At 45.4% G+C, this 19,710-nt stretch overlaps 1 protein-coding gene and 1 pseudogene across 1 annotated transcript; one reads left to right on the top strand and one right to left on the bottom strand.

Annotated features, from left to right (window-relative positions):
• The first annotated feature begins 241 nt into the window (after positions 1-241).
• On the top strand, positions 242-16,983 carry LOC126547986 (uncharacterized; annotated as a pseudogene).
• Positions 16,984-17,757: 774 nt separating this feature from the next.
• Positions 17,758-19,090, bottom strand: LOC140218594 (transcription factor Adf-1-like). The gene is made up of 3 exons (XM_072288399.1): positions 18,946-19,090; positions 18,080-18,251; positions 17,758-17,797 (listed from the first exon to the last, which is right to left on the bottom strand). Exons 1-3 carry the CDS (start codon positions 19,088-19,090, stop codon positions 17,758-17,760), a joined length of 357 nt encoding a protein of 118 aa, XP_072144500.1.
• Positions 19,091-19,710: the final 620 nt, after the last annotated feature.

Below are 19,710 nucleotides of genomic sequence, written 5' to 3'. Positions count from 1 at the left end.
AAGTCGGGCCGATTACATAAAGACGCAGACTGTTTATCACGCTATCCAGTGGACGAACCACCCGCCGACCCTGACCCCGATACCGACGCTTGCGTTTTCTACGTTTCTCAGCTGCTACACATTGCCGACGAGCAACGCCGTGATGCCACATCGCGCGCCATCATTGATGGCTTGGAATCTTCGCCTTCTGATTCATCCCTTCACCTGTTTGTTCTCCGGCATGGTGTATTATACTGCCACAATGTACGCCCCGACAGTCCTGCCCTACTCGTCGTCATTCCTAAGCACCTCCGGTCAGCTGTTCTCCAAGAACTTCATGATTTACCAACGGCAGCTCACCTTGGTGTCTCCCGCAACTACGACCGGATTCGCCGACGCTTCTTTTGGCCCGGCCTTGCTTGCTCCGTCCAGAAATACGTTGCGCTGTGTGAAAAATTCCAGCGCCGAAAAACATCATCGACGCTCCCTGCCGGGGGCCTTCAACCGTTCGACATTCCTTTGGACCGTAGTTTCGCGTTGGCTTGGACTTACTTGGCCCTTTTCCTCTATACCCGTCCGGCAAGAAGTGGACCGCTGTGGCGACAGATTACGCCATGCGCTACGCCATCACCAGAGCGCTTCCAACAAGCTGCTTCACAGTTGTAGCCGATTTTCTTTTACACGACGTGGTTCTGCAACATGGTGCTCCGCACCAACTGCTCACAGACCGTGGTCGGACATTTCTTTCTCAAGTCATCGCCGACATCCTGCAGTCCTGCTCCACCAAGCACAAGCTGACTACGTCTTGCCATCCACAGACCAATGGTCTCACTGAGCGTCTGAATCGCACCCTAACCGACATGCTTGCAAAGTACGTCTTGTCCGACCATACTGATTGGGACCTTGCCCTACCCTATGTCACTTTTGCTTATAATTCTACGCGTCACGACACAGCCGGTTATTCCCCGTTTTTTCTGCTGTTCGGCCGAGAACCCACATTGCCACTAGACGCATCTCTTCCATCCGCCGCAGCCCAAGCACGCGAAATTGCCCGCGCTCGCCTCCTGACCTCTCGAGAGAAGCAACGGCGCTTGTACGATCGCCAACACAAAGACGTCCACTTTTCGCCTGGATCTCTAGTATTCCTGTGGTCCCCGACTCGTCACGTTGGCCTGTCAGAAAAACGCCTGTCTCGGTACACAGGCCCATATCGAGTGCTGCGGGCCGTGACTCCAGTTACCTACGAAATCGCCACAGTCGGTACCAGTGCCTCATCTGTCCCAAGTTCCACTGACGTTGTGCATGTCGCACGCCTCGAGCTATATTACTCTCCGGTTATCACCGATATTTAGACGCCCTGGGACGGTGCTTAATGGGTGGGGTAATGATACATGCATATAGTTTTTCCATACGTTTTTTCATCCACTTTAATTTCCATTGATTTATTGTTTCTCTATTTCATTTATTAAGCACAAGTAATTTCCCCTATGTCGTCCTTGGTGTCAGTGTTTGTTGGCTTCTTATGATATGCATATTGTGTGTTTCCTGTGGCCGATGCACGCGGGCGCCCCTACGAAGACGACGAACGCTCTCTGGCCATCGAGCAGTCGGATGAACTGGCCAGCGCTGCATTATCTTTTGTAAATATACTTTGTAAATAGTCTCCAGTCTTAATCCTCCGTTCACGTAACAATATTGCCGTCCCCTCCGCGAATTTAGCTTGGTGTTTTTGTCTGTTTAGCTCGGCAAAATAAACAGAACTCACTCACGCCTATCCACACAATATATTTTTTTACGCAGGACTCACTCGGACTCAAATTTGTCAAAATTTTACTCGGATGAGCCCGCTCGCACTCAGACTCAGCAAACTGCAACTCAGCTGCATGGTTGTCGTGTTCATGCACAAGCGCTGCGTAGAAATATTAAGAGGTTTTGTTCCCGTTTTCGTGGGGGTAAATCATACGATAGCAATGTTAAATTTGTGGAAATGAGCAATGCCATTTAAGATGCGAACATGTTGGCAAAGCTGAATTTTCCTGAGTGCATGCCAGTCATGGTGGCTGCGAATCTGATGCTGCGAAACTGATGCTGCTTTTGTCAAGCACGAGGTCACGTCTTCCATTTATGCCAAATCAGTTGCATATCGGCAGTGGGCAAAGTAAAAAAACAGTTTAGTAGTGATTAACTACACTTCGCTGGTAGATGAATGGGCCTACATTAATGCACTGAAAAGCCGAAGCGAATACTTTTCGAGCAATAAGTACGTGTGCTAACAGCATGAATCTGGAAACTGGAATTTTTTACAGCGCATGCCTATGGATGGCTAACTAGATGAACATCAGTGTATATGTGCTGAGTGCTATCATGTTTCTAATAAATCGCTAGCGGTGGTTTTCTTTTCATGCCGAATGTTTCAGTGTGGCTACGGACATTTGAAAACAAAGAAATTGTCGGAATTCATTAATTATACTTCGCAACTGCATGTTAATCTATTCAACTATTCTGCAGTGCTTGTTCTTGAGAATCAGTGCAACAGCTCGACGTTGCGGAGGTTGAGCTAAAGCACTTAAGCTGAATGTTTCCTCTTAAAACTGTCGCTCGACTGTCGTTGCCACGCGCGGGCTTAAGTATAAAACAAACAAGCTTTGGTTGTACTGTAGACGAGCTCTAGCTATATTATCAACAAATTTTTTTCTTCATCTTGACGTTTCGTTTAGTTCATATGTTAACAAGCGCTATCGGTTCCCGAAAATCAAAGAAAGAAAAGCAAGAAAAGGTAAATTCCAGGGTGTTTACTTCGGAGTAGTGCGCTGACCGGTGGTGATCAGTGAAAAAAAAATAATCTCGGAGTTACGCCAAAAAGTCGCCGTCAGTCGTCCCGCTCTCGTCGCCACTTTCAGTGCATGGCTACAGCTTTTAATAGGTTTAGCTGCAGCCAACATCAACAGCTATTTATGACTTTAGTCAGAATAGGGCTTCAACGTACATCTGCGCTAGAGAGACTTCCTGCCAGCGTACTTCAAAACTTTAGACCTTAAACCCACCGCGCATACGATCCGAGTGACTATTATGTACGTGAACAATATGAATTCCTTTTTCATCCTTTAACCTTACATCGTCACTACACCCTCTTTAGCCCTCCCCTCACAACAATCCACGTTCCCTCACCTCACCCTCACCAATCTTCCCGAAGGCGATGCCCACCTCAGCCTCAGCTCACCGCGTGAGGGTTAGGGCAGATGATGGTGAGGAAGGCCCTTGTGAGGGCTCGCACATGTGAGGGTGCCCATGTCTGGTGATGACTAGCTGGTGCCTCCTTTTACCGAATAGCTCAGTGTACGAAGTGCTTTGTGAACACGGGCGCTGATGTTCATGTTCCTCACTCCAACACTTTTGTGACCGAATCACGGGGGTGATCCCAAGTTCTGTTTTCTGACTGGGACACTTATAATAATGGGACACCCATTTTACTTTCGGTATACAGGGAGTCGATACCACCTTGAAAACACCGGGTCGCTAATAGAATTTTTCGGCTGCTCTGTACGGGTACGCGATGATTCAGCGTCAGATATGAACGGGCCATAATTTTGTTGTACAAACAAGTTTGTTATGCTGAGAATGGTCCCAATAACTGTGAAAGGATCAGCAAGAAGTAATGCAACACCCTTCGTCTCCCAGCAGCGCGTAATGAAATGGGTTCTTGGATCTGAGGGGCATGCATGAACATATAGCCATGCTTGGAAGCCATCTCCTTTTCTGGCTTCCACTTGAGCAGCTTGGAGACCCCTGTCGAACAATTTCGTAGGAAGCACCAGCTGGTCGCCCTGACGGCAAGCGCCGGCCAGTTGGTTGCGTACATAAGAACCGCTTTCTTTTCTTCATAGTGATGAACTACGCACGAATACTGTGCCGTAGCCAGTACTGTCACACATGGTATTAACAGCCAATCAAGGACGCGTCACTTCATTCGTCAGAAAATCGGCTGACGAGATGACACGAGGAGAAGAGGCCGAAGGCAGGGTAGCATTTATTAAAAAAGTCATCCCTGATCTGCCAAAATTTTCCTCTGTCCGTAGTTCAAGAGGCGCAAAAAAACAAACAGAAAAGTTACGCACGCACTTGCACCAGGATCGCACTCTAAAGCAAAAGCTTAAAAAAGCATCTCCGCCCATAATGTAGGGGGCTACAAATGCGAGTATCTGAAGTGATGTCACGCCCGCGGCACTCGCACTGCCGCTGTCGGTCACGCCATGTCCCCAGGGTACCGCTTTCTGCTTGCGGTCACTCCTTTCCATTTGGGCGGTAATGACGCTGTCAACCTGTACACACATGCGTTTAAACTATAATATGCCCCTCTTACTTTAGAATGACCTTCTTGCACCGGTATTTTCCATTATTCAGTGTACCTGATTTGCTTTTTCTAAATGAATGAATCTATTAACGTGTTTGTACCTAAGGCAATATGACAATTTAATTGGAGTTGCACGAGGAATGTAAGACATAAGTCCGAAAAGGTAATTCACTGATAACGTGTAAACTTGGGGTGAGGGGGTGGAAAGACCCTAAGTTGACAAGTTATCAGTGAATTACCTTTTCGGACTTATGTCTCACTTTCCTCGTGCAACTCCAATCAAAGTGTCAAAGCCGTATCGCTTAGACTTCTACAGACCAGCACATATCCCTGTCTTTCCGTTCTACACCCCGACGTGTATCGCGACGACGCCTGCCCGTACTGCGGGCAGACCTCCACTATAGCGCACATGTTCTGGGAGTGTGGATCGACATACCCCAAGTTCATCAAGGAGGAGTGGAACTCGCTTCTGCGTAGCCCCGCTCTAGAAAACCAAATCCTGGCTGTCCGGCGTGCCCGCGACCGGGCCGGTGGGCTAGACCTGCTGGTTCCGACGTGGGACTAGCCGGGTGCGCGACGAGTTCGAGGCCTCGCCGGACCTGCAATAAGGTTTCTTCACTCACTCACTCACTCACTCACTCACTCACTCACTCACTCACTCACTCACTCACTCACTCACTCACTCACTCACTCGCTCGCTCGCTCGCTCACTCACTCACTCACTCACTCACTCACTCACTCACTCACTCACTCACTCACTCACTCACTCACTCATTCACTCACTCACTCACTCACTCACTCACTCACTCACTCACTCACTCACTCACTCACTCACTCACTGATAACGTGTCATCTAGAGATACCAAAACAAATGCACGCAGAGTCTGCTCAGGGAGTTGTCTAAGTATGCGCAAGGATTGTGCCACTTGCTCATCTCCACGCATGCCTGATGTCTTCATCAATCTTGTGAAACTTGATCCAACCAGTATGAACGACAGTGCTGCGGCGACACGAACTGCTGTGGACGGCGGCGCAAGGTGAATTGATGACACAAGTAAACTACTGCATGCGGAGGCGCCATATGCGCTGATGACGTACCGATCATTATAAGCCGTTATCACTCGTTAGCGCCTTGCCCATCCGCGTCGAACTATCATCAACCGTGATGAACCGTACTCCGGCGGCGGCTGCGTATGGCACGGCCGCGCAAGGAAGGAAAGTGGGGAGGTAGCGCGCCGTCTTCCGCCATCACGTGCAAGGCTCCGGGTTGGGGGAGGGAGGGGGGCGTTCGACTCTGGCGGCGGCTGCGTATAGCGCGGCCGTGCGGGTGCTACATTGAAAATGATCTGTGATGGGGGCAGAGTGCTGCGAATGCTGATAAGTTCGTGAGCGCTGTGTTAGTCGCTTAGTTCGCGTTGAAGCGAGAGACAGCACGAAAGTGAATTTGCTCGCTGCTGTGGGCCGTATCTTGAAAGCGATCGTCTTACGTGACGGACGGAGGGACGGTTTTCCTCGTTGGGCAAGCATGGAAATGCTTGCGCATTTAAAATCACGCAAAAACTCCTCTGGGAGTTGTCTAAGTGAGCCTAAGCATTGTGTCATTTGCTCATCTCCAAGCTGCCCAGTGTTATTATCATTATTATGAAACTTGATCAGACCAGTATAAACCCCTTATCAACCCTTATCGGTCGTTATGAGCCTTATCGGGATAGATTCGATCCTTATAAACCCTTATCGGTTGGGATCAGCCTTATTACAACCGACCTGACCTATATCAAATCTTACATGTCTTTCTCGACCTTTTCTGAAAAATCCGACCATTATCAACTCTTATCGCTTCTTATCAACCTTATCGGACTTGATCCGACCATTCTCAACCCTTATTAACATTATAAGAATTGCTCCGACCCCTGTAAGCCCTTATCGCTCTTTATCACCTTATCCATCTGCGTCGAACACTATCAACCGTGATGAGACCCATATAACTCAACATTCCTTATCAACTCATTGGCTGCTTATTTATATGTGTTGCGCGACGCGTATCGCATGAGCCCTCAGAGGTTGGTGGCATTTCTGTCGGTGAAGGAATGCCTCAGCGGAAGTGGCATCCCGCGACCACTGAAATGCATCGGGGATGTGGCGTGTTTGGCATTACATTTTCGCAAAATCTGATTTTTCCTCATGTCTACAATGTTCCAAGCCAACTCTACATGTGGTCCCAGAGATGGCTTTTAGTACACCATCACCAAATCTTTCTACAAAGCCTTGATAGAAACTATTATACGTTAACGTTTGTTATGTACCGCTTGTACGACACATTTATACAGTTCAGATATATTCGCCGTCTACAAGCGGGGTTATATATCCCTGGGCTGTACAAAGACGTATGTGATGTAATGCTTTCAGTGCCTTTGTACCGGTTCATATACGGTTCAGTTCCAGGAGGTGACGTTCTGAAAAGAGTAAAAAAGATGCCGATTCGTTCCTCAGCAAAAGCTTTCTTTTTTCCAGCTTTACAACAATATGTTGCCAATTAAGAAGGCTTGAAGGAATTAAGGCTTGAAGAAAAGGGCTTTTTTTTTGTTCTGTGGTCTATTGACTCGCTTTTGTGCAAAGAGCCCGAGACCGTTGAACATATCTTCCTCGAATGCTGGGATGCCATATTCCTGTGGGACATCCTCCAACAAACCTTAAAGAAGGGCCTCCCGTTGTCACATCGAGACATCCATTTTTGACGTGTCCCGAATTTTGGAAGCATACCCCTGGATATCGTGATGTTAATGCGCCTGCGCAGTTTATGGAAAGTTCGTATGGCAGTCCGGAATGCTGATATAGATGCTTGCCCTGCGAGGCAGTACTTTATGGAGCACATCTTACATGTTAGAGATGCACTAAAGAGTCAAAGTGATCCTCCAGAGTGGATCAGTACTATGGATGAACTTGCTAACTTGAAGCGTTTTTAATGGGCGCTCCACCCAGTGGCGGTGGATGTCTTTTTAAACATTTTGTGTACAGTGTTCTCGTTTTTTCGCCAAACCGGCAATAAAGAAAGAATAAAAGGCTGTTTAGCCCTGTGGGTACGACACTCCACTTCTGAGCGTGGGGTTGTAGGTTCGAAACTAACTGCCACCAACATTTTGCCTTTGGAATTTATTTTGTTTTATATATTTTCATTATAGCGATTCGTCTTACGGGACGGACGGACGGGTTTCCTCGTTGGGTAGGCATTGAAATGTTTAGGCATTTAAAAATTACGAGACTTCGTTTTTGGGACCGAACGAGACCTAATGGCGATAGCCGCGTTTCCTTTCACAGATGTGTTTACACCAGCACCTGACATAGCGCTTATGCAAGTTAGAATGTGTTGACACCACATTAGGACGTTCACATTAGCTGGCTTTACTTCTAATAATTAATTGTCCCATGAGGTTTATTATTCATCAAACAAGGGATCTGGCTTGTCGAAGAAAGGAATTTGTATTCTCAACGTCACACACAGAGTTTACAATACTTGCAGCGCCAGACTGTCCTCCGAAAAGCATGCGCTAAGCATGCGTAAAATGTCATCGCATCTGCTTTTCACTGTCACGCAAAGCGTTCTGATGCTTTCAATGCCAGACTCTGGTGCTCTTCGAAGGATGCTCAATGTAGCGCGTCTAATCGCATATGCATTATTAATACGTACGCCGGGCTGCATAGCGTTGTTACTTGCTAAACCACCATTTCGATCAAATTCTTGTGCTGCGGTGCTGCGAACACCAACCGAAGTAGTGAGCTCGAAAGCCACCCTGAAAACAGTTCTTATTTTCGTATTTCTTTCTTTTTTGTCAGCTGCGTTCTTGGTTCTCATCGAGGACAATGATTGTGCGGTCGTAATTGTGTGTGTCGTCATTAAATGAAATAGTGAGCTTAATTTATGGATGACACCTCTAAAATCGCTAATAGGTGGTCAAGACAAGTCCACAAGGCGGGCAATATTGCTGGTTCAGTTCGCGGATGAGTGGGACATCAAGCAACAGCACTGAATTGCGTTGTGAGCAGTTCTTCGGCGGCACCTTTATGCCCAGTGGAATTCGTTGCTGCTTGGCCGCATCACGTGGGCCCACGCACCGAATGGGTGGTATTATCCGTCTTGTGTGAATCTAGCTTTACTGGAGGCTTGGTAAACCAGAAACGAGCATAAGGAAAGATGGGTGTCGGCGGAACCTAAAAATACCCGCACCAGCGAACGTACTGTAGTCACAGATTGTCGCAGCCTCTGGAAGCCTTTACTTAGCTGCTTACCGATAAAAATGGATTTTTTTGCACTAAATTGTATAAGCGATGACGGGACATAGCAGCATTACTGGGTGGCTCCTGCGCACACACAAATAAAGCCAAAATGCGCGATAATACCTTAAAATTTGCGACGTCATTCTTACGTCACCAAAACCGAAGTTAGGGTGCAAAATTCAACAAAGCGAAGTATGGCCTCTATTATTTCCGCTAATTAGCTACCTGGTAACTGTATTACGTAAGTAGAATCACGACGTCAAGAAAACGACTAGTTCCATCACAAACTTTGCTAACGCACGTATCGTTTTGCTTCACTCATTTACCTCTCTAAATATAGGGTTGTTTCCAAAGGCTTAAATGAACACAACATCTGTGACGAGTGGGGCGTTTGCGCGGGACGAATGGACGGGGAAGGAAAGGAAGAGTGCGCGGTTGTGCGCGGCGGGCAGCGTGTGAGGGAGCACTCGCTGTGGTTTGGATTTGGACAGGTCGGCAGAACGATCACGGGACGGCGACGACCTGGTGGGACCTGTTGCAGAAGCGATTTAGACGGCTACCGGTCCGTCTCGATCGCACAGCCGGGCAGCCCAAGTACGAGCGGTTACCGGTCCGCACTGGTGGCCGTGCCGGTGGTCCTGCTCAGGAGCCGCCGCCGAAACCGAACAGTGCTGCAGTTCGCGTGGCCACCAGCAGTGCTGCCGGGCCTCTTACGCTGGCAGTAATTACCAGCGATCGCCAAAGGGCCTGTCACGCTCCTCGAGCCCAGAGCGGTGAGCGTTCTCTTCGCCCTCTTTCCCGGTGCCGGGGCGTGGCGGCTCTACTAGACGACAAGGCTGCGGGCATGCAGCCTTGTCCTGGAGGACACCGCCGTGGTTCTGCGTGTAAGTTGGTCGCCCATCGGGTGAGAGTGGACACTTCACGACGGCGAACTTTGCTGCGTAGACACGGACGACTAGAATAGAACCGCGAAGCCTGCTCTCGACTTGTTTAAGTGTGTATATAAATGCTCTGCGCACCCTGGCATAGAAGGGATATAGACAATGTCAGTTCTCCGTGCCTTTCTCGCTGTGTGTTGAGCCCTTAGCCCACGAACCCCCGTTTGTATCACAACATCGTCTAAAATAACAATTGCTCTACAGTTGCTTCGTGCCCTAGAGCTCATAAGCAAAAAAAAAAAAAATTGCTGCTTTTTTTTACCTGTTTTACAAAGTACTACTACTAGGATACCAATGCGATTGTACTGGAACCACACTGCATAAATATTCATTTGTAGAGGCGAAATTAATTTCTGTTTATAAGATGGATACGTTTTCTAGTTGGTATTCCATTACTGTATCGAAACTTTCTTTCTGTTCTGCCGTCGCAACCTTCCTCGTTTTCTATACACTTTGCTCTCTAAAACAAGAGGACCACTTGATTATGTAGCTACGCGACCTCATTCTGTATATTCAACCATGTGTATTACTTTTCGGAAAAACTGAACACACAAACACACACATAAACGCACAAAACCTTTGGTACAAGGAGATTCACAAAGAGGCCTCCTGCTGGTAAATTTCTCGGTTGTAAAGCCGTTTTTCAAGCATGACACTACACCCTAAAGTTCTAACCTACTATGAGCAGAATGCGTTGAGCTCATAAAGTGGCAGCCTTATTTTGCGTCACTTCTATTGCTAGTGCCTCTGTCATTATACGGGCTGCGCGCCCGTGGAGCGCGTGGAGGTGGACGGAAAAGCCAAAGCGGCCCGATAATCTTTTTCTCGCATGTACAAAACGTTCACATTTGTTTCGCCACTGCAGCGGAAACCACTTCCGCTTTCGCCCACATCTATCTAGTTTGCGTACGTTTGTCCGCGTGGTGGCACTGTTCATCATGCTATTTCAAGACATACGTTCATTCATTGACCCATCAGTTACTAAAAGCTATCATTTTGCGCAACTGCGTCTGTCGTCTGCAGCTTTAGTGTAGTCAGCAATGGACGAGGAAGAGGAAGTAACTATGATACTTCTGGCCAGTTGCTTTCTGTCAATGGACAATGAAGAACGGAAAAAGCGGCCACCTCGGAAGCGGCGATGGTGGGTTCGTCCAGCTTTGCAGAAGCGAAAGATGTTGGGCCACGCCAACGCTTTGTTGCCGCACCTCAGGTCACGCGACGTTGAGTACTACCGCGAGTAAGTATTGTTGACAGTTCGTTGTTTCGTCTTGTTGAATGCTCACACTCTGTGCTTTCTTCTTTTGCTAGCTATTTAAGGATCCGCCGCGAAGTTTTGATCGACTCTTGGAACTGGTGCGGCCTAGAATAACAAAAGCGAATACCAAGTTCCGCTAGGCTATTCCACCAGACCACCGCCTAGCTTTGGCTGTGAGGTAAGCACACTGTCATGTCCGTGTTTTGATTGCACGATGGTTTCGAATTTATGCACCTGTGCTGAGTTTTCGTGCATACGAAGGAAGAGTTATGGGGTTCACTAAAAGCTAGGCGTGTGTGTGTTTTTCTTTCGTTAGATTTTTGGCAGCTGGCGAAACAATAAGAACCTCGTCATTTAATTTCTTGGCTCGACGGTCGACCGCCTGCAAGATAATTGCCGAGGTCTGTCAAGCAATCTGGGAGGTCCTTGGCCCTATTTATGTAAAACGTCCGTCATCGACAGCTGAGTGGCTCAAGGTAAGTAGAATATCCAAACAATTGGACTTTGCGAATATTCGAATATTGTGTTAATAGATATTCGCTTCTAAAGAAACATATTCGTTTTTACAGTGTCATGATCGGCGCCTTTCATTAACCTTTGTCGCAGTACAGTGTTGTCATGCAGCGAAGCATATTTTCGTGCAGTGAAGCACATCAAGAATGGGCAGGATTATTGTATCGGAGCTCGGCATGAGTTTGTTTACGTGCGAGGCATGCGCCGTCAACGGTCGCACCACAAAGGCGGAGACGTCTAATAATTGTAGCCGAGACGTCTAACCAGAATAAAACCACTGTGCCGCACTATCTCGTGTTTACACTTCCTCGAGTCATTTGAAGTCTCCATTTTTAATTTGTGCACTGTTTTACTTGCGTTCTTTTTATTAGCTTCTTGCGTGCATAGACGCAGATCAATCATGTCTTGCTATAATTAACCCCTTTATACCTTCAACATTTCTTTAACAAGTTCTACCGGGCCAAATTTGGATCTCATTCTTCCACAGAAGTAGTCAACAGCAGTTTCACTTCGTAACTCCCAAATTATCCTTGGTAAATAAAAAAGTTTACAAATTCATTGGAGTTTGCCGTGACTTCGCACAACATACGTTAGATTCAAAAATATTCGTCCTAAATCACTATTCACTTCGAACTAAAGATCCAGTATTCACGCATGCCCACCAAACAGCTTTAAATGCCAAATGATAGCGTGCATTTTTTATATTGCAAATAACTGATGAAAATGACAAAATCTCTGTCACCATACACTGGCCATGGCTAGTGCTTCCTACTTGATTATTTAGAAAATGAAAGTTGAAGTCAAAATTGCAATGAAAATGCATGTTAATTTTTGCACAAGTTATAAATTTAGTTGCTAGAAGTGTCGAGCAAATTAACACACATACCCAGGAGTTAGACAAAACAAGTTGGCAGACAACACGGGTGCTCATCTTTTCTGCCCTTCTCAGTGTACATATGTCACACTGTGCACCTCTTGAGCGAGGATGTTTCACCTGTTCCCAACAAAGGTTCCTACCCTGCGGTCGGGAACGTGAGTGTAGTAGAGAAGACGCAACTGTTTTGGAGAAATCGCGCTCAATTCACACTTCATACATCAGCTCAGAAGGTTCCATTCTTCCAAATGAAATAAGTACACATAGATTGAAATATTGCGTCTTGTTAAACACACAGGTATGTACTTTCCTAATTTTGCTTCTTACTTAATCAAATTAAAACTGTGTTAAAGCAGATTAGACTACTGCAGTTGTATAACTGAGTCATTAGGAACAGCACTGAAAGCCTCTGTTTCTGACGTAAGCAAAACTAGAAGACACAATTTCCTATAGAGACACAGATATTGAGTATTAACGCATTGCAACCCAAAGGTTTGCATGTGCTCAGTAATGTAAGTTTGAAGAGCTTCACATACTGTTACTCAGTACCTATTTTAGGTTCTGTGCATGCAGTCGGAATGTAAGAAACAATAAGTGTAGCACTATATGTTGTATGGTGGGGTTTTTATGTGCCAAAACCATGTTCTCATTATGAGGTACGATGTAATGGACTCCAGGTTAACCTGGACAACCTGGGTTTCTTGAACATGTAATAGTTCAATCACAGACTGCGAATTGCAACACTCAGTATGGGCTGTGTGTTCTGCACAGTTAATGTTGCATAGGTAAAAGCAAAACTATAAAGCGACATTTACCTCAGATTGCGTTGCTTGAGGCTTTGCACAAATCGCTGAAATTTTACTCTTTTATAATGTGGATTTCGCTCAGTAGTGTTTCATTCTGCTTTTTTCATTAGGTTGCAAATGAGTATGAAGAAAAGTGGAACTTGCCTCATTGTATTGGAGCCATTGATGGCAAACACGTGGTCATTGAGTGCCCCGCCAAATCAGGAACCTTAAACAGGAACTACAAAAGTAGTTTCAACAAGTCATTGCTTGCGATAAGTGATGCAAGTTACAGGTACGGATGATTTGCGTTGTTCAGCCATTAATTTAAAAAAGGAAGGGCAGTAGGGAAGTTAGAGCATAAATAGCCAAGCATGTGGTTAACATTGGTAATATTGTATTTGGTATATAGCAACCAAGTTAGATTAGCCATGATGTGGACTCCTAGTTACCAAGTTACTCCTAGTGTACTAAGAATTAACAGTTTCCAAGTGAATGGTAAGATAATGAGGAAGTGGGCTATTAGTGGTTCTTGATATACACGACTTCGGACTTAAATCTTTAGTGTTTATATCCATTAACAATTTCATGCATCAGTTAGATACAACACAAAAGTCAGATTACACTACGTTAATAACTCTCGTCGTCATTACCTATTCCTTGAAAAAAAGAGATGAATGTTACAAGATAAAACTGATGGAAGGTTTAACCCATATATACATTTGAACATATTAAAATGTATCCAATGACAACACTTCTACATGCGTTTGCTTCTAATATAAAATGTTTTGTGTACATCCTTAGGTTTCTGTATGTCGAAATTGGGCACTTCGGCAGCGAGTCCGATGGTGGCGTGTTTGCACGCAGCAAGTTCCAGGAGTTGATTTTGGCAAATCAAATTGGAATTCCTGAAGACCCCGAGATTGGCAGCATTGGCAAGATGCCCTATTTTTTTGTTGGAGATGAGGCTTTCCCTCTGAAGACCTTTATGATGAGACCTTATTCTCGCAAAAGTAAGGTACAACAGTTTTTTTATGCCATTTGGGCTGTGTGTTCTTGTAGTGGCACATTGTATTTCTGTAATTTTTCTTTACATCAAGTTTATCTTGTACATTGTTAAAGCCCTTCAACCACTGCGTGCCGACACATCTGATGCAAGTCAGCCATTTGAAGAGAGACATCAGAGAAGAATATTTAACTACAGACTTAGCCGAACTCGAAGAGTGGTTGAAAATGCTTTTGGCATTATGGCACAGAGATGGCGAATTCTTCGACGGCCATTTAAAGCAAAGGACGATAATGTCAACAGAATTGTGTGTGCTTGTGTAGCGCTACACAATTTCTTACTTCATGAATCGCCTGGGTCTCGAGCTGCATACTGTCCACCTGGAACTGCTGACTGCGAGGATTGGCAAGGGCAAGTGACCGAAGGTAGCTGGAGAGCTGAAGAAGGCAGCAGAGATGCTTTGTCTGCATTGCAATCTACAGGCTTTAACTCAACCAGGTATTTCTAGTTTAACAAACGATCTCTTGCATCTGTGTTGCAGAGCATTGTCTTTTTTATGGATTTGTGCATAAGCATATCTCATACTGAAAAAGCATGTGCGAGCTGAATAGCCCATTCGCTTAAAAAGCATTTCTGGATGCACGTGCAATTATTTTCTAGCAAGAGCTGTTTTTATCTACTTGTAGTTCGAACCTACTTTGCTGGAAGACTATCTTTTAGCCAAAAGTATTATGTTCTCCAAGACGTTCATATTGTGACACATTAAAATAAAGGACTCACAATAACAATTTATAAACAAATTCTGGCTTTGCAGTGCAGCGTCTTGCACAAAGCAATCTGGAAACATATACATTGCTGATATAGTATACAAGCCATATTAGGTACTTTGTTCTGGCCCAGCATTCTAAACCTTGTGATTATCTCTGAGTATTGAAATGGCAGATTAACCCCAATTTCACGTTTTATTTTAATGCTTGACAGAAAACGATGTATTGTGTTCTAAACATACCGTAGTACATTTTCTGCACACACTTCTGTTGTCTAACTGTGCCACTCGCGTATTTACTTTTGTTTAGGCAAGCCTATGCTGTGAGGGACAAGCTTTGCCAGTACTGCATTTCTGATGATGGCAGGGTCCCCTGGCAAGACAGCATCATCGATACCACCAGATAGAAAGTAGGTCTTTATTTGCAATAAACGTTTCTTGTATACATGTGACCGTATTGCAAACAGTACTGCGATTAAAAACATAGTGTAGCTTAGAAAAGGCGCTTTCAAGGAAAACCTGGATACAAACACTAGGCTGTGCAGCTCTGTGCACAGCATGGCTAGCCCTTTTTTCCACGATCGTGAGTGTACAATTTATATCAATAGGATAAAAAATGGGTACTAAATGTACCGCGCAGTTCTGAGCTTTCCAAACACTTACTTCACAACTTTAGACGAGCTTAACTATCACATCTACAGACTTGGTACACAAGTCTTAAAATTGGCAGATTGTACTGTGTAGTTCTGTATACCACGTATCGAGATCAAAGAACAACAAACCCTTATTTTTACTGTCCTGGACAAGGCCTTAAATATCACTCGTATTTTCAATAAATACGTATCACAGGTAAAAACTTTGTACTGTATAGTTCTGTCCAGTGCAGGATGAGTTGAACATGCCAAGCCCTTATCGTTATTTGCACAAGAGCTTAAGTATCACATATAGTACTAGGGGAAAAAGATGGATACTAACTTTCTGCCATAGAGGACTTGGTCGAGGCACTATAGGCTCAGGGATACGACATGTTATCAAAAAAAAAAAATGGAATGCGACTAAAACTGGCCACAGGGCTGCTAGGTAATGACTGTTGAGTACGAGTGGGGAATTTCAAAACAAGACAATGCCTAGAACTTAAATACCTGACATGGTAATAGCTGGAAATATTCTGAATATTACGATAATCCCTAATGCAAAATTATAGCACAGCTCTATATGTATTTTCATTTCACAATACGTTGAGGCAAAGAATTTGAGAAAGACATGTTTGTATGTATAGTCACAGACCACTTAGCGCCTTCGCAGAGGAAGGGGCAGTATGGGAGCGCTGGCATGAGTAGCGACATGGGAGTCAACTGTGTAAGAAGTGGATGACAAACACGCAATGGCACTTAAATATCACAGATAAATATCAGAGAAAAAAAACTGTGTATGTACATTATACCAAGCAGCTATGTTTTCAGGACTATTTTTCGCTCCTCTGAGCCCTCACTTCCATTACTTTTTTTTGAATGGTGGCTTGGATGGAACACATACAGTCAAATTGGTCATCAGGTGGCAGTGACCGTAAAAATCCAGCAGCTGCCATGCAGAAATGGTAGACAGTGTCCTGGGTCTCCTCTTTTTGTCGGCGCTCTTTTCCAACTGCCTTCAGGTGGTCAAGGCATGCGGCAGCAACTGCTGCATAGGAGGGACCGCTGCAATCGGGGCTGCAAAGGAAAGGATGTCTCCACTACTGTTGACTATCACAATACCAATTTCTACATTACCGCTGGGGATTTTTGGATGCCTTTGCCACTTTTCTTGGTCTTGGTACCCTATAAGGGAAGAAGTTGGTGAGCTAGTTTTGGCAATGTATACATAAATGGGTAGGGGCACCTAGTCCTACATACGTTTCAGTTGTGTCAAGCACCACTTCTGGCTCAATATCACTTTCTGCATCGTTAGGCTGCCTGTAAAAAAAAAAAACTTGCGGTTTTTTAGGGAACATTGTACCGTAATTACATTTACCATTCCGTTGTCTTGCTTGCAGGTTGTGTGTCTGTATGCGGTGCACTTTCTAAACTTTCTGGCACCACCATCTCTTCGAAGTCGTCTGCATCTCCTGTTGCTGGTACATCTTCAATATCGTGACTGGCTGCTGCTGGGCCTTCAGCTACGATCATTCTGCATAAATAACAACTACACCAATTGCAGCTGGTGCTCACTGATATCAATGTGCAATTTAACAATGTGTGGTGTTAAACAGTGACTAATAAAATACATTCTCAGAACTTGCTCATTACCGTCCCTACCATTAAATTATTATGCACACTCGAAGAATCGGAGATGGCAATGTATGCACAAGCCACTGAATGTTTTGCTTAGGCAAAGTACCGTGAGGATTTGAAACATTTTAATGTTCACAACAGATGTAGCTTTAACTTATGCAACCCGCCGTGGTTGTTCAGTGGCTATGGTGTTGGGCTGCTGAGCACGAGGTCGCGGGATCGAATCCCGACCACGGCGGCCGCATTTCGATGGGGGCGAAATGCGAAAACACCCATGTACTTAGATTTAGGTGCACGTTAAAGATCCCCAGGTGGTCGAAATTTCCGGAGTCCTCCACTACGGCGTGCCTCACAATCAGAAAGTGGTTTTGGCACGTTAAACCCCATAATATATATATATATATATATATATATATATATATATATATATATATATATAACTTATGCATTCCTAGGTTACCCACTGTTTCAAATTGGTAGTTTAATATAGTACTTCGCAATAGACATATGGATCCTACCTATTTGGCCTGTGTTGCCCTTCTTCCAATCAGGTCCACTAATGACCAGAAAAAAGTCATACCTAAAAAATACTGCCACATTAACGATTTGTCCTTCTGGTTGACGCTGAAGTTGTCACCAACTACGGGCCAGCCTAGCAGCGAGCGTTGTCATGGAGTTTGAAGAATATGTGAATTAGCATGCGCTACAGACTGTAGAGACGTTACAAATATGCATGTCAGTCATTCACTCACCCATCAAAGGAGCCAAATTCGAGGTTGCTGCACAAGCTAGAAAAGTAAAATATGAAATAAGGCACAGAAGAACAGCGAAACTAGATACCCTTGCAGTTGCTGCTCGCAGAAGCAGCAAGTAAAAAATGCAGCAGAGGTGAATATTATGAACATCATGCTTGCCAAGTATACCAGAAAGGTAACAGCAAGCCATTACAGCCCTTCAAACAAATAAAATCAAATGATGCTGCATGGTAACTTATCTTACTCTCAACAACCCAGCTGACCATGCAAACACAACTTTCAAGGCAAGTTTGTTACTACACAGACAGGACTTACATTGGCTCCTGATAAACAGCTTCCATTATGCCCGTCATTGCTTCGAAGTGCTTCCACTTCACGAGGGGCACGTCATGGGCACCAGCGCCACTTTTCATCGAATCCCTGATCTGATTTTTCGTTTTTGTGAAGGTGTCCTTGAGGTTCTTAAACTTCTTCTGGCATAATGCACCTGCGCAACAGTTGCAGTTTTAAATGACAGGCCACCAGTAAATGTGAACCAGCTACACATGCTGTGATCAAGGCAAGGCTTTTTGCCGTGCAAAGGGTAGTGGCAAAAGAGATAACTGTTTGCATGAATGCATATGCCGTATTCTTTAGGACCACATGCTGTCACCTGAGCAGCTGTTATAAAACACAATGGCTGAATTTGCATGTACAAAGTTGAATTTGGCTGGAGTGCCATTTGTCTAACAAAAAAAAAAACGGCATATAGTGTCACCTTTGATCGGTTGCGCTCGCGGCACAGACTGAGCGTGCGTGCAACATGCACCTCATTTATTCATTCGAAGGTTTTGCATATAGCAACTGCGCAAGTCCAGCATGCCTACATTCGATGTTTTGGATTTACTTGCCAGGATTCTTGGCTTGCGGCGCGGTGACAGAAACAGTGATATACCCATTCGACCCTATGCGTTACAGTCCACACGGTGCTGTAGACACGGTTTCTGCATGCGTTGCTTCAGTTTTTGGCGCAAAAGAAACCAAAAAGCATTACAATGACAAGTAAATGAAATGAGACGAAAGCACGGCGCGCACTTGCTCCTAACAACGGCGCTGACCAAGCATTCTCGGTATAAGTTACTTCCGAAACTATACCCACAAAGCACCACCAGCGTAGCGAGAGAAAATGTGCGAGTGCTTACTGCTCACTCCCAGCTCTTCGGCTATCTTCGCCCAGATCTCATTCTTGTGGTACGTGTCTTTGTACAGATGGTGAGTCTTGTCATAGAGCACGGGGTGGCTTTTGACGGCGTCGATGAGCATAGCAGCCGACACTTTCGGTGTCATGTTTACGACCGCAAGTTCGCGACCGGATGTTTACATGCGATTGCAGCTTCCGGTAAAGCGGAACGTCTTTCCGCTTCGCCTGGGCGAAAAAATCGGTCCGAGACCGATTTTTTCGCCGCCTGGTTTTCCGCCCGTTTCTCCGCCTAGGCGGGCGGATTTTGTCAAGTTTTTTTCCACTTCCGCCTGCTCAGAGGCCAAGTGTGAACGCAGCCTACGAGCCAAATGCGCAGCTCTTTGTTGAGTGATTCAGCCATGTAAACTCGTACGTAGCCATTTTACGTCTACAACACACTTTACCAAGTACCTTGCTTCCGTGAGTGGAGTCAACGGTGTTGACTGCATTCATGGGCGCGATCGGAGATCGTTGATCGAAACGCGCATTCACTTTGCGGTCAGTTTCGCCTCACGTGACTGGCCTGGGCCGCGCCGAGTCGTAACCCGCGGGCGCGGCTTACAACTTGGTGCGGCCTAGGCCAGTCACGTTAGGCGAAACTGAACGCAAACTGAACGCGTTTCGGACAACGATCTACAATCGCTCCCATGGTATCCGGAATTCGTAACACTAATGTTAGTGCGCTAACGGAATGTCTTGCTGGGAAAAAAAGCATTTGAGGTAAATG

Source organism: Dermacentor andersoni, chromosome 1 (assembly GCF_023375885.2).
Source record: "Dermacentor andersoni chromosome 1, qqDerAnde1_hic_scaffold, whole genome shotgun sequence".
Classification (NCBI taxonomy): domain Eukaryota; kingdom Metazoa; phylum Arthropoda; class Arachnida; order Ixodida; family Ixodidae; genus Dermacentor; species Dermacentor andersoni.
The sequence above is the reverse complement of the archived record's forward strand: the minus strand, read 5'-3'. Positions and strand labels throughout refer to the sequence as shown.

Excerpts from the sequence above, each read along its gene's own strand:
- LOC140218594 (XM_072288399.1), bottom strand. The coding sequence starts at position 19,090 with ATGACACCGAAAGTGTCGGCTGCTATGCTCATCGACGCCGTCAAAAGC. Across the intron at positions 18,252-18,945 it reads CGAAGAGCTGGGAGTGAGCA|GTGCATTATGCCAGAAGAAG; the intron begins GTAAGCACTCGC and ends ACTGTTGCGCAG. Across the intron at positions 17,798-18,079 it reads GCTGTTTATCAGGAGCCAAT|CTTGTGCAGCAACCTCGAAT; the intron begins GTAAGTCCTGTC and ends TTACTTTTCTAG.